Source organism: Procambarus clarkii, chromosome 62 (genome assembly GCF_040958095.1).
Source record: "Procambarus clarkii isolate CNS0578487 chromosome 62, FALCON_Pclarkii_2.0, whole genome shotgun sequence".
NCBI classification, from domain to species: domain Eukaryota; kingdom Metazoa; phylum Arthropoda; class Malacostraca; order Decapoda; family Cambaridae; genus Procambarus; species Procambarus clarkii.
In genome coordinates this window covers 22,030,863-22,045,543 of record NC_091211.1, presented here as the reverse complement: position 1 = coordinate 22,045,543, position 14,681 = coordinate 22,030,863, and the positions used below count along the sequence as shown (strand labels likewise).

At 41.6% G+C, this 14,681-nt stretch overlaps 2 protein-coding genes across 2 annotated transcripts in view; one reads left to right on the top strand and one right to left on the bottom strand.

The window, feature by feature from the left end:
• Positions 1-7,542, bottom strand: part of LOC123766499 (methylcytosine dioxygenase TET) — a 47,648-nt gene extending 40,106 nt beyond the window's left edge. The window contains exon 1 of the mRNA XM_045755694.2: positions 7,203-7,542. The gene's annotated coding sequence lies outside the window, so the exon portion shown is untranslated. The remainder of the gene's footprint in view (positions 1-7,202) is intronic.
• On the top strand, positions 3,987-4,355 carry LOC138354351 (placenta-expressed transcript 1 protein-like). Its single transcript, XM_069308513.1, has one exon. It carries the CDS (start codon positions 3,987-3,989, stop codon positions 4,353-4,355), a length of 369 nt encoding a protein of 122 aa, XP_069164614.1.
• Positions 7,543-14,681: the final 7,139 nt, after the last annotated feature.

The window sequence follows — 14,681 nt, the reverse complement described above, 5'->3', positions numbered from 1 at the left end:
GTTGACCCAAAATCTCATCACTTGGTCAGCCTTACGTCCAAAGGCGGAAAAAATATTATTTTATTTTGCAGTTCATTAACCTAGGCGTTTCAATGTTTAAACGTCTTCCCCAAGACGTTAATGGCTTTCACAATCCCTCTCATCATACTGGCTTCATAGTACGCTCAATTGTAAACATTACAATGAGGGACGCGAGTGATAGAAGTAGGGAGAATGAGAGTATATTTGTGGCGCGAAATTCCTTTGCTGCTGGGAATGCAATAGAAGAAATTACAGTATTTTTTCCTCGAATCTTCATGTATACATAACGATGAATGACGCCGTTGTTAGTATTACATTACCGTCTTGGGAGATGCGCATACCCTTGCTCCAAGGTGTAGTCCCAGGTGCTGTGCAGTTGTTGAATACAACTGTATTGCAATATTACAGAGGTCATAAGGATGTTAACAGGTGATCGGAGTGGTGCATTGAATCGTGATGGTCATGGTTGCAACTTGAGTTATGAAATGATGTATGAATTAAAAGGTGCTCAATGTTTGTGTTGCAGCGTAAGACTATATATAGGTTATATAGGAGCAACATACACGCAAAAGGAAAGTTGTATAGGATTTTAGTAGGCTATATGCACTGTGTAAGGTGGTTACACCCCTTATAACACAAAATTATGAACTATGTTTGCTATTTTGAGTATTTTTGGCCTATAAATTGATCACTGAAGTAGACACTCCATATACAACTCCGTCTAATACATGTACATGATTGTCAATATATTTAACATGATTGCCATTGAGGTTCAGTCTTGAGTTCTTGTAGGTTGATAACTGAAGTTTATCAGCACATTCTCCGTTTGTAAACAAACGTAGCAGGCGAAACCGAATAAATAAATATGGAAGTAATTATCAAAGAAGGCAGCAAGCCGGGAAGGCTATGTAGCACCAAATTAATATGGAAGTAGGCTTCAAAGCGCACTAGGATACTGGCGCGAGAAATGGCTCCAGTAGCCTCGTATACATATGCGTCTTGACCTTCGATCGATGGGCGTACTGACGCTGTATCATACATACCTGCTTTTGAACTCGTGACGGGCAGATTTGGTCTTCACTATCTACAGTCCTATCTTGCTCCACTACTTCGCGTCACCTGTGAGGTTCTATGCCAACTGGATATGCCTCCTATGTTGCCTGATCCACCTATGTTTACCTGGCCGTACGTTAAAATATATGTACAGCATTTCCCGTGTGTGTGTGTGTGTGTGTATTTACTATTTGTGTCTGCAGAATCGAGTTATTAGCTCTAGAAAATCGCCTTTCTAACCAATCTATTTTTCCCTCTATCATATCTACTACATATATTTATCTCTAACACACTCGCGTGCACGCACACACACACCCAGGAAGTAGCCCGTAGCAGCTGTCTAACTCCCAGGTGCCTATTTCTGCTAGGTGAACAGGGGGCACCAGGGTGAAAAAAAACTGCCTAATTTTTTTTTTTTTGCCTCTGCCGGGAATCGAACCCGGGTCATTAGGACTACGACCCCTGAGCACTGTCCACTCAGCCGCGAGGCCCCACGGCGCTTTGTGTACTCACCTATTTGTGCCTGCAGGATCGAGCTCTAGCTCTCGGAACCCGCTTTCCTAGTCGTTGGTTGTCTAATGCAATGACTCTTGGCCTATTTCCCTATCATACTTGCTGTTAAAGTTATGAATGGAGTTAGCCTCTACAATCTGCTCCTTTAAGCATTCCATTTACTCACTATCCTTACGGTAATGGAAAAGTTTTTAACATCTCTATGACACATCTAAGTCTCAAGCTTCCATCTTGTTCTATCGTTACTCATTGTAAACATTTCCTCTGTTCCCACCTTGTCAATCCCTCTAAGTATTTTATACGTCTGTATCATTTCCCCCTCCCCCTTCTTCCTCCTCTTTTCTAACATCGCCAGGTTTAGTTCCTTCAGTCTGCCTTCGTAGCTCTGGGACGCATCATTATATATGCGACTCATATATGAGTCTCGTTGCAAACTTCTGCACTTTTTCGAGCTTCCTCGTGTGTTCTTTAAGATGGGGGCTCCACGATGGGGCGGCATACTCATAGACTGGCCTCATAGCCGGTATATACATATATATACATGTATACCAGGTATACACATAGCCGGTACAGTGATATACAACCTCCTTATTCAGGTTTCTGGAGGATGTTCTGACTTTTGCCAGAGTAGAGTATGCGGCTGACATTATTCAATTTTTATGAGCCTCTGGAGCTAGGTTTGGTGTTATCTTGAGGTTATCTTGATTTGATTTCGGGGCTTTAGTGTCCCCGCGGCCCGGTCCTCGACCAGGCCTCCACCCCCAGGAAGCAGCCCGTGACAGCTGACTAACTCCTAAGTACCTATTTACTGCTAGGTAACAGGGGCATAGGGTGAAAGAAACTCTGCCCATCGTTTCTCGCTGGCGCCCGGGATCGAACCCGGGACCACAGGATCACAAGTCCAGTGTGCTGTCCGCTCGGCCGACCAGCTCCCCATGAGTGTCATGTCCACTACCAGGTCTTTTCCTCTAGACATTATATGGAGTTATAATTTCCCTTAATAGTGTATTGGCCTTTCGATCTCCTGGCTCCTGTCCCCATTTCCATCACCTTGCACTTGTTAGTGTTGAACTCTAGTAGCCATTTCTCGGACCAGCTCTGCAACCTGCTCAAGTCATCCTGGAGAATCTTACCATCCTCGTCTGTCTTCTTGAGGTTATCTTGAGATGATTTCGGGGCTTTAGTGTCCCCGCGGCCCGGTCCTCGACCAGGCCTCCACCCCCAGGAAGCAGCCCGTGACAGCTGACTAACACCCAGGTACCTATTTACTGCTAGGTAACAGGGGCATTCAGGGTGAAAGAAACTTTGCCCATTTGTTTCTGCCTCGTGCGGGAATCGAACCCGCGCCACAGAATTACGAGTCCTGCGCGCTATCCACCAGGCTACGAGGCCCCCAGCCCTCCTCATTAGTTTCGCATCATTTGCAGACATTGACGTAAAAGACTCGAGTCATTTACATAAATGAAGAATAGTATGGGACTCAGGATTGCTCCTTGAGGCACCCCGCTTGTCCGACTCCTCGCCCCTCACTGTCAATCTCTGACACCTGTCTGTCAGGTAATTCCTTACCTATGATAGTGCGTTTCCGTCTACTACTTCCGCCTGCCTCACAAGTTTGTATAATAGCTTTCTGTGTGGTAATGTATCAAAGGCTTTTTGGTAGTCCATAAATATACAATCTGCCCATCCTTCTCTGTCGTGCCTTATTTTCGTTACCTTATCATAAAAGTCCAGGAGTTTTGTCAGGCATGATTTCCCTGCTCTAAACCCATGTTGTTGTTTACTTACAAACCTAATTGTTTCTAGGTGTGCAAACAGTCTTAACCGTGTGTGTGTGTGTGTGTGTGTGTGTGTGTGTGTGTGTGTGTGTGTGTGTGTGTGTGTGTGTGTGTGTGTGTGTGTGTGTGTGTGTGTTTATGTTTGTGTGTTTGTTTTGGAGTTGCAGGTGGATGAGAGCACGTGGTTGCAAGGTCGTGACTCGACAGCGTGGCGCCTGTCTGCAACATCCAACGCATGCGCTCTGACTGTCACACATGTTGCAAGGGGGTCACTGCCCCCCTCCCTCCCTCCCTCCCTAGGGGGGGTCACTGCCCCCTCCCTCCCTCCTCCTAGTTAGCCTACCTCCATAGCAAAGTTGTTTCCTGCGTAAATCTTTGATTATTGATTATTTATGCTGGTATAAATTTGAGTACGAATTTCGCTGGCAGTGAATAACGAAAAATAATTCGTCGTGATTGACGTTTAATAATAATTGTAACAATTCGACGTTTATGCATTAAAGATAAAAAAAATAGAATGCATGACTACAGTACTTAAGTTAAACGTGTTTTTCATCATCTTACAAACTAATTAAGGGGAATTATAGAAATCACGGAAATATTTCAGAAATGACCACGGAAATGGCCACAGAACTGACCACAACAATGGCCACAGAAATGGCCACAGAACTGACCACAACAATGGCCACAGAACTGACCACAACAATGGCCACAGAAATGACCACAGAACTGACCACAACAATGGCCACAGAACTGACCACAACAATGGCCACAGAACTGACCACAACAATGGCCACAGAACTGACCACAACAATGGCCACAGAAATGACCACAGAACTGACCACAACAATGGCCACAGAAATGACCACAGAACTGACCACAACAATGGCCACAGAAATGACCACAACAATGGCCACAGAAATGACCACAACAATGGCCACAGAACTGACCACAACAATGGCCACAGAACTGACCACAGAAATATTATAGCCTAAAGGGTGTAAGGCGACAAGTGACACCCCAAGAGTTTGTTTGTTTGTTTTCCAAGCATGCTTTTAATAGCAAAGTTACCACTTATTTCATATTTGTATTCCATTACCAGCATCATAGCACGAGGGCATAATAACCATTTAACACCCGAGTCATTCTCGAATCTGGGTTTTCGATTCGATACTTGAGCATCGAAATACATTTATTCACTAATAACGGGTTTTACCAATGAAAACGTAGTTACTGGGTACAGCCAAGAGGTGACACCTAAATTATACAGATTTGACGGTGACAGCGAACTTCATATGAATATTGTGTGGACATCGAATGCCAAGCGTGCATGGGGGGTGACAACGAAGGCCACTTGCACAATGGTAGGCTACGAAAGGAAGGTGAACATGGCATGAAATGACATGTAAACATTGATTGACACCAAAGTACATGTGGACATTGATTGACACCAAAGGACATGTGGATACAGATTGACATCAATGCACATGTGGACACAGATTGACACCAAAGTACATGTGGACATAGATTGACACCAAAGTACATGTGGACACAGATTGACACCAAAGCACATGTGGACACAGATTGACACCAAAGCACATGTGGACACAGATTGACACCAAAGCACATGTGGACACAGATTGACACCAAAGCACATGTGGACACAGATTGACACCAAAGCACATGTGGACACAGATTGACACCAAAGCACATGTGGACACAGATTGACACCAAAGCACATGTGGACACAGATTGACACCAAAGCACATGTGGACACAGATTGACACCAAAGCACATGTGGACACAGATTGACACCAAAGCACATGTGGTCATAGACTGACACCAAAGTACATGTGGTCATAGATTGACACCAAAGCACATGTGGACACAGATTGACACCAAAGCACATGTGGACACAGTTTGACACCAAAGCACATGTGGACACAGATTGACACCAAAGTACATGTGGACATTGATTGACACCAAAGTACATGTGGATACAGATTGACATCAATGCACATGTGGACACAGATTGACACCAAAGCACATGTGGACATTGATTGACACCAAAGCACATGTGGACACAGATTGACACCAAAGCACATGTGGACACAGATTGACACCAAAGGAACTGGTGACATGAGGCAATATCAAAGAACATAGGGTGATATCAAGACAGGTAAATATAAGCAATATCATTAGACTAATGTCTACTGGAGCAATATCAGTGCCATTGTGTGTAAGAGCAACATCGCATGGAAATGAAGCTCACATACTCATTCATGAAGGTATTTTTTATCTTTATTAAATAATATACAGCAGCCTTAAAATGACGCTATATTAATAATTTGCTTAGAAACACTATACTTTAATACCAAGCCAAGTTTAATTATATGTCTGTTAATAGGCCAAGTTGGCTAACAAGCCGAATTTTCCTGAAATATTTTTTATTTTTTTCTTGTGCAATGATAACGTTTTCCATTACATTATAATATTGTTCTAAATTTTAATTTTAATTTTGTGTATTTATATATACTGTATACACACACACACACACACACATATATATATATATATATATATATATATATATATATATATATATATATATATATATATATATATATATACATATATATATATATATACATATTTATATATATACATATATATTTATATATATACATATATATTATTAAACTTGGCCTGGTATACTAATATATATATATATATATACATATATATATATATATATATATATATATATATATATATATATATATATATAATATACTATACTAATAGTACTAATATATATATATTATATATACATTAGTACCTAATAAGTAAAACTATCAAGCCGAATTTTTTTAAATTACCGTATAAAAATGACAAAATTTTGATCTTATGGAATGAAATTTTAAAATTTCATACATTCTCATGTATGAAATCAAATCATACATTATATATTATTATTTTTTTATTTTAGTTTAAACATAGAAATTTAATCAAACCTAACTTAACCCACCTAAGTAATTCATATTCTTAATATAATATTAATTGGAATAATCCAATCTGATCAGAAATATTTGCAAATATAGAAAAATTCTGCCTGTTAGCCAAATTGGGCATTGCATACTAGGCCAAGTAATGCGGTTCTGGTTATTAGGTATATATATATATATATATATATATATATATATATATATATATATATATATATATATATATATATATATATATATATATATATATATATATGGATTCTATATCAAAATCTAGCAGAGGACGTTAGCTAGCATGTTAAGACCCAAGTTCAACAATTACACCTGTCCAGGCAGGTAAGGAGCCACATATGACCTGATATACCCATCATACGTGTATGCGCGTATGTGTGAATATACCTGGTGATCAATACGTCTAAGTTACGATTGTTTATGTACACCGTGCCCTAGCAACGCCAGTCACAGCTTGACCACAACAACACACACACATACATACACACACACTCGAGGAATAAACATGACTGAAACCTCATATATAAGTGATATTTTCGTCGTATAGGTGGCCTATATGAGAGAGAGAGGGAGGGAGAGAGAGGGACGTGGTCTCCAGGGCTGTGCCAGTGTGGGGGACACGATCTATAAATACTCTATTAGGAATTCTCGTTCACACCAGCAACACTTGGGAGAGGGTTTTGGGAGCTGTGTTTATATGAAGAATATGGGTGCAAGGTAGCCGCGACTAAGAGCGCTGGTTAAGTGAAGGAGAAGGCGCCGCAGAAGGACGGGGGGAAGGCAGAAGGTGCAGGTGTCGTAGTCCAGTAGCAGAACTCACCTGAGTTGTACAGATCCAGACACAGGACGATCTCCAACAAACGTTCACGCGAAATCACTCTACTACGCTCGCACTCGGCTGCCCTTCCCCGAGTCCCCTTCACACTTTTCCACGCTTTTCCCCGGCTTCTCGGCGGACTAAATATTCACACTTGTACCCGTATGGATTCATGAACACAACAGTATGGCAGTGAGAGGTCAGACGGTGAAATTTGGTCAAGCTACGGCATAACTACTCCGCGGAATTTGGTCTACGCCAAGTGAATCGTCCGAATCGATTCGCTGGCAGCGCCGAGACCTCACGTATGAGGGGGGCTCGCGAGCCGCCCGCGCGCGCCCCGCCGCAGACCACGGCTATACGAAGCTATATCTAGCGTTCGCGCACAGAACGTTTATCCAGGGTTCTGGTTCGTACAGTACTCAAGGCACATTTCTGGCGAGATGTCATTACATTTTAGCCTGTTAGCTACGCAAGTAGCTGGTGATGAGACTCTAGAGGGGAGGGAGTGTGTGGGAGAGGGGGAGTTATATTGAATTTTTGCGTGAAAAGCGTAAATGTGAAAAATTGTGAGACGCTTCGTTCACTTTTGGGTGACGTGAGGTGACGTCATGCTGTCGGCCAATCAGACTCCGCCGCTCAGCTGATACTTTAGTACCGAGGCAGCACCTATTCTCACCCATACCAGCATTTTATACCTATCATATGTTTTACCCGATATATTGTGTTGCAAATTACAATTTAACTTAATTATTTACACCAAAATACTACTCAAAATAGTACCTAAAATGCAATGTAAACAAATAAAAACGGAAATCTTAACATCTCTGCTCCAAGATTGCAGAGCCCCAGGTAGATGGGCCGACGCCGCCGACTGCACATAGAAAGCGACATAGCACCCTCCGGTACAAGCTCAGCTGACCCTAGACACCCTCATTGTTATTGTTTTCTACACGCCTACTCACCTCTACAGCTACCTACAAGCTAATATATCTATAACTAATTATGTATCGAAATAGGTCACTTCTAATGACACATCCATTTTTGTTATCACTTTGGGACCTTGGGAGAGATGATGTGGCTATCAATATATATACAGGGAGTACATATTATTCTCACACACCAGGCAGGGAAGGTTGATAGTTGTGGTAATTGTGGTAGGAACGGCAACGAGGTTACTAGACATTCTGGTTGTCGTACTCTTATTAGGCTACTAATTATTATTTTTTTTATCGTGGTTAAGAGTAGCCACCTACTCGCCGTGCCGCCGCACCCACCATCAACTGACAACCACCACTACCAGTTCATCACCACCCACCACCACCATCTGACCACCCACCACCACAATCTGACCACCCACCACCACAATCTGACCACCCACCACCACAATCTGACCACCCACCACCACAATCTGACCACCCACCACCACAATCTGACCACCCACCACCACAATCTGACCACCCACCACCACAATCTGACCACCCACCACCACAATCTGACCACCCACCACCACAATCTGAGCACCCACCACCACTACTTCCACGATCACTTTCCCCCCCCTTCACCGCTACCATCACCATCATCACTTCCGCTGCTACTACCAACCACCACCACCACCACCACCACCACACCGCCACCCCCCCCCCCCCAAGCACCACGATCGCCGCCAGCAATGGCGATAATGTTTAACGTGGGAGTTGCAACAACAGCAGCAGTTGATGCAACAGAAGTATGATTAACAGAAACATCAAAGAGGTAATAAAAATAAAATAACGGTAAAATATATTAACAAACCCAGCTGCTAAGAGTAACAAATGCAACAGGAGACCCCCAGGAATGGAACAGCAATAGGTTTCAACTTGAACACTAATCGGGACATCAACGGAAGCCTACACAGTGGTAGGCTCAACGGGAAACCTGATCGCCAATCAACAGTAGCCTCGACGAGTACAGTGACCGCAACAGGAACAGGTGATCTCCAAGAACAAGGAGGACGCTGAAGGCAGCACAGCGACAAAGAATAACCTGGAAGGAAGGCCAGAGCGACCCGGGGGAGAAGCAGCCAGCGTGAAGGACACCTCTCAATATACTGGAGGCCACCCCCACCATCAACACTACGTCAATACCCCAGTGACAGACGTACAAGTGTAGCACGTCTGTCACTGACGTGCCAGACGTGCACCCAGCGTAGTGCTTAGCTCAAACGCTACGTCCATACAACACCAGCGATAGAAACACCACCCCATCACAAACGCTACGTCGACACAACACCAGCGATAGAAACACCACCCCATCACAAACGCTACGTCGACCAGCCATAGAAATGTACACCCAGTACAAAGTTCCCATGATTACCACCAGGGAAGAGACTACCGAGGGAAGAGTACTTATTAGCAGTCTACGGGTTTGTCCTAGACACGTTGGAGGCACAAGTACCGGGTGAACTTGGAGGTGTTGGGAGGTGGGGGGGACAGAGAATAGGGGGGGGGGGGGGATATGGTAGGGAGGAGGAGCAGGTCGACCAGGCTCCCTGAAGCCTCGTCTTATCCAAAACAGAGAGAGAGAACGCGCGCTGTTGCCAACTGAACGTTACTCGTCCAAGTTGATAACTGCGAAAACTTACACTTCCACTACGACCTACAACATTACTACTGCTAACACTAGAGTGATAATATAAATTATGCAAATAACACTATTGATAATAAATATTATTCACATTTTTCCACCTCCTTACTAGCCTCTATAATGCCTTTACCATACTCATGACAAAATTAATCAATTATAGGCAATGAAAGAGTATGTTAGGTCTCCATTTCTTGACGCACAATGGGTCACATTTGTGTACGATAGCTCCCCTGGGGGTCACATTTGTGTACGATAGCTCCCCTGGGGGGTCACATTTGTGTACGATAGCTCCCCTGGGGGGTCACATTTGTGTACGATAGCTCCCCTGGGGGGTCACATTTGTGTACGATAGCTCCCCTGGGCGTCACATTTGTGTACGATAGCTCCCCTGGGGGGTCACATTTGCGTACGATAGCTCCCCTGGGGGGTCACATTTGTGTACGATAGCTCCCCTGGGGGGTCACATTTGTGTACGATAGCTCCCCTGGGGGGTCACATTTGTGTACGATAGCTCTCCTGGGGGGTCACATTTGTGTACGATAGCTCCCCTGGGGGGTCACATTTGTGTACGATAGCTCCCCTGGGCGTCACATTTGTGTACGATAGCTCCCCTGGGGGGTCACATTTGTGTACGATAGCTCCCCTGGGGGGTCACATTTGTGTACGATAGCTCCGTTACATGTTACGTCTGTATACAGCAGTTTCACTGTGTATCGTAACGGTATACAATAGCTCTCATGTCTGTGTACAGTTGTATTGCGTCTGTATTCGGTAACGCGCCTGTATGTCGTGTCTGTATACGCTAGCTTACCCTGTATTTCTCGTTTGTATATGGTGGCTCCCGTGGGTCAAGTGTGTATACACAACCTCCTGTATGTTGTGTGTGTGTATACACAACCTCCTGTATGTTGTGTGTGTGTATACACAACCTCCTGTATGTTGTGTGTGTGTATACACAACCTCCTGTATGTTGTGTGTGTGTATACACAACCTCCTGTATGTTGTGTGTGTGTATACACAACCTCCTGTATGTTGTGTGTGTGTATACACAACCTCCTTTATGTTGTGTGTGTGTATACACAACCTCCTGTATGTTGTGTGTGTGTATACACAACCTCCTGTATGTTGTGTGTGTGTATACACAACCTCCTGTATGTTGTGTGTGTGTATACACAACCTCCTGTATGTTGTGTGTGTGTATACACAACCTCCTGTATGTTGTGTGTGTGTATACACAACCTCCTGTATGTTGTGTGTGTGTATACACAACCTCCTGTATGTTGTGTGTGTGTATACACAACCTCCTGTATGTTGTGTGTGTGTATATACACAACCTCCTGTATGTTGTGTGTGTGTGTATACACAACCTCCTGTAGGGTGTGTGTTTTGTGTGTGTGTGTGTGTGTGTGTGTGTGTGTGTATATACACAACCTCCTGTAGAGTGTGTGTTTTGTGTGTGTGTGTGTGTGTGTATACACAACCTCCTGTATGTTGTGTGTGTGTATATACACAACCTCCTGTAGAGTGTGTGTTTTGTGTGTGTGTGTGTGTGTTGTGTGTGTGTGTGTGTGTGTGTGTGTGTGTGTGTGTGTGTGTGTGTGTGTGTGTGTGTGTGTGTGTGTGTGTGTACTCACCTAGTTGTGTTTGCGGGGGTTGAGCTCTGGCTCTCTGGTCCCGCCTCTCAACCGTCAATCAACAGGTGTACAGATTCCTGAGTGTGTGTGTGTGTGTGTGTGTGTGTGTGTGTGTGTGTGTGTGTGTGTGTGTGTGTGTGTGTGTGTGTGTGTGTACACAGCCTCCAGTACGATAGCTTTTTCTCACATATTTACAAGCACAATTATCCTGATTAACATTTTAAAAACCTAATAATGACATCTATAAATGCATTTATTTATTTTCTGAATCATATTCCATTTACAGACATTTCCAATAATAAATTAATTACCTCAGTAGATGCCTATGTTCTAAACATTTCTAAACCTATTTTAACACCATCCGCAAAGCTTTCTAATCCTGATATCAATGCTATCCCAGGACATTTCTAATCCTGATATCAATGCTATCCCAGGACATTTCTAATCCTGATATCAATGCTATCCCAGGACATTTCTAATCCTGATATCAATGCTATCCCAGGACATTTCTAATCCTGATATCAATGCTATCCCAGGACATTTCTAATCCTGATATCAATGCTATCCCAGGACATTTCTAATCCTGATATCAATGCTATCCCAGGACATTTCTAATCCTGATATCAATGCTATCCCAGGACATTTCTAATCCTGATATCAATGCTATCCCAGGACATTTCTAATCCTGATATCAATGCTATCCCAGGACATTTCTAATCCTGATATCAATGCTATCCCAGGACATTTCTAATCCTGATATCAATGCTATCCCAGGACATTTCTAATCCTGATATCAATGCTATCCCAGGACATTTCTAATCCTGATATCAATGCTATCCCAGGACATTTCTAATCCTGATATCAATGCTATCCCAGGACATTTCTAATCCTGATATCAATGCTATCCCAGGACATTTCTAATCCTGATATCAATGCTAATCTTCCCAAGATCTTTCTAATCACATTCTTGGACGCTTCTAATGATATATCAAGAACTTTTTCAAGATTTTGTTGTTACATTCGGTAAAAAAATCTAACATAACAGCAATTAAAGTTATTAATGAAACGAACACCATTGGAGTATCTTTTTTTCTTAAGACAGTCCTTAATACATTCACTCACGTTTTCTGAGACAACTTGGGTACATACGCTTGCGTTTTCTAAAAGAAATCTGTTATATACGCCAATTTTTAATAAAAAAAATGTACGTACGCTAATGTTATCTAAACGATCTATACTACATAAGTTTATTGTTTTGTTTTAAGAACTGGAGCGAATAATTTAACATGCTTGGTAAGGGGTCTCAATTCCAAGCAATTAACAACGGGTGATTAACGGTTAGGAAGTAACGGAGGATAAATTATTGCCAAGTTGCAAAATAACAACGTATAAGGCTCCACAGTAAGCATGATGTCTAATGACAAGTGTATGATACAGGTTAATGGCGACTAATACAAGGGTTATCTTGAGGTTATCTTGAGATGATTTCGGGGCTTTTAGTGTCCCCGCGGCCCGGTCCTCGACCAGGCCTCCACCCCCCAGGAAGCAGCCCGTGACAGCTGACTAACACCCAGGTACCTATTTTACTGCTAGGTAACAGGGGCATAGGGTGAAAGAAACTTTTGCCCATTGTTTCTCGCCGGCGCCCGGGATCGAACCCAGGATCAGAAGCCCAGCGTGCTGTCCGCTCGGCCGACCGGCTCCCTAAATTAAGGGACTGAATATTTTGCCCTAAATCCAACATTATATTTGTAAATCAATTATGTATGTACTTTCCTAAATAAAATTTACTTTACTAATATAATCCGCGAGGGAGAGATACCGTCGAAAGGTTAATAATTAACGACCGTTAATTATTATATTAAAAATTATTAAAGTTATTAAAATAAAGGAATAATGATTGTTAGTAGTTTGCCCTTAAATACGGTCCTGGCCTCATTCTCGACTCACAATCGAGGGGATCCTGGATTCGATTCCCGAGTAGGACAGAAACGGTTAGGCACGTTTAATTTTGTCCCGTTTCACCTAGCCTGGACGAGGACTTATCAAGCATTTAGAGCGTCCATCGACGAAACCTGTAGATCTTTCCTCGATCTACAGGTTTGTATTTAACGAAACAGTTTACCAATGTTGAACATTCACAACCCAAGGTTATAAACAACCCATTGTTTATAACCATTTGTTATAAACAACCTCGTCTGCGCTTCCTGTTCCTACTATATTTATAATGATTGCTGGGAGAGTATTGAACAGCTGTGAACATCTGATGTTCAGTGTTCAACTACAACGAAGTGCGAAATGCCGAAAGAACATTAATGTTCTTTCATTAAAAAGAACAAATGAAAGAACATTAACTAATATTCTTTCCTTAAAAGAACAAATGAAAGAACATTCACTAATGTTCTTTCCTTAAAAAGAACAAATGAAAGAACATTAACTAATGTTCTTTCCTTAAAAAGAACAAATGAAACAACATTAACTAATGTTCTTTCCTTAAAAAGAACAAATGAAAGAACATTAACTAATGTTCTTTCATTAAAAAGAACAAATGAAACAACATTAACTAATGTTCTTTCCTTAAAAAGAACAAATGAAACATTAACTAATGTTCTTTCCTTAAAAAGAACAAATGAAACAACATTAACTAATGTTCTTTCCTTAAAAAGAACAAATGAAACAACATTAACTAATGTTCTTTCCTTAAAAAGAACAAATGAAACAACATTAACTAATGTTCTTTCCTTAAAAAGAACAAATGAAAGAACATTAACTAATGTTCTTTCATTAAAAAGAACAAATGAAACAACATTAACTAATGTTCTTTCCTTAAAAAGAACAAATGAAACAACATTAACTAATGTTCTTTCCTTAAAAAGAACAAATGAAACAACATTAACTAATGTTCTTTCATTAAAAAGAACAAATGAAACAACATTAACTAATGTTCTTTATTAAAATGAACAAATGAAACAACATTAACTTATGTTCTTTCCTTAAAAAGAACAAATGAAACAACATTAACTAATGTTCTTTCCTTAAAAAGAACAAATGAAACAACATTAACTAATGTTCTTTCATTAAAAAGAACAAATGAAACAACATTAACTAATGTTCTTTCCTTAAAAAGAACAAATGAAACAACATTAACTAATGTTCTTTCCTTAAAAAGAACAAATGAAACAACATTAATGTCAGCGCTAATCATGATTAGCACATGAAGTTT

Excerpts from the sequence above, each read along its gene's own strand:
- LOC138354351 (XM_069308513.1), top strand. The coding sequence starts at position 3,987 with ATGGCCACAGAACTGACCACAACAATGGCCACAGAAATGGCCACAGAA.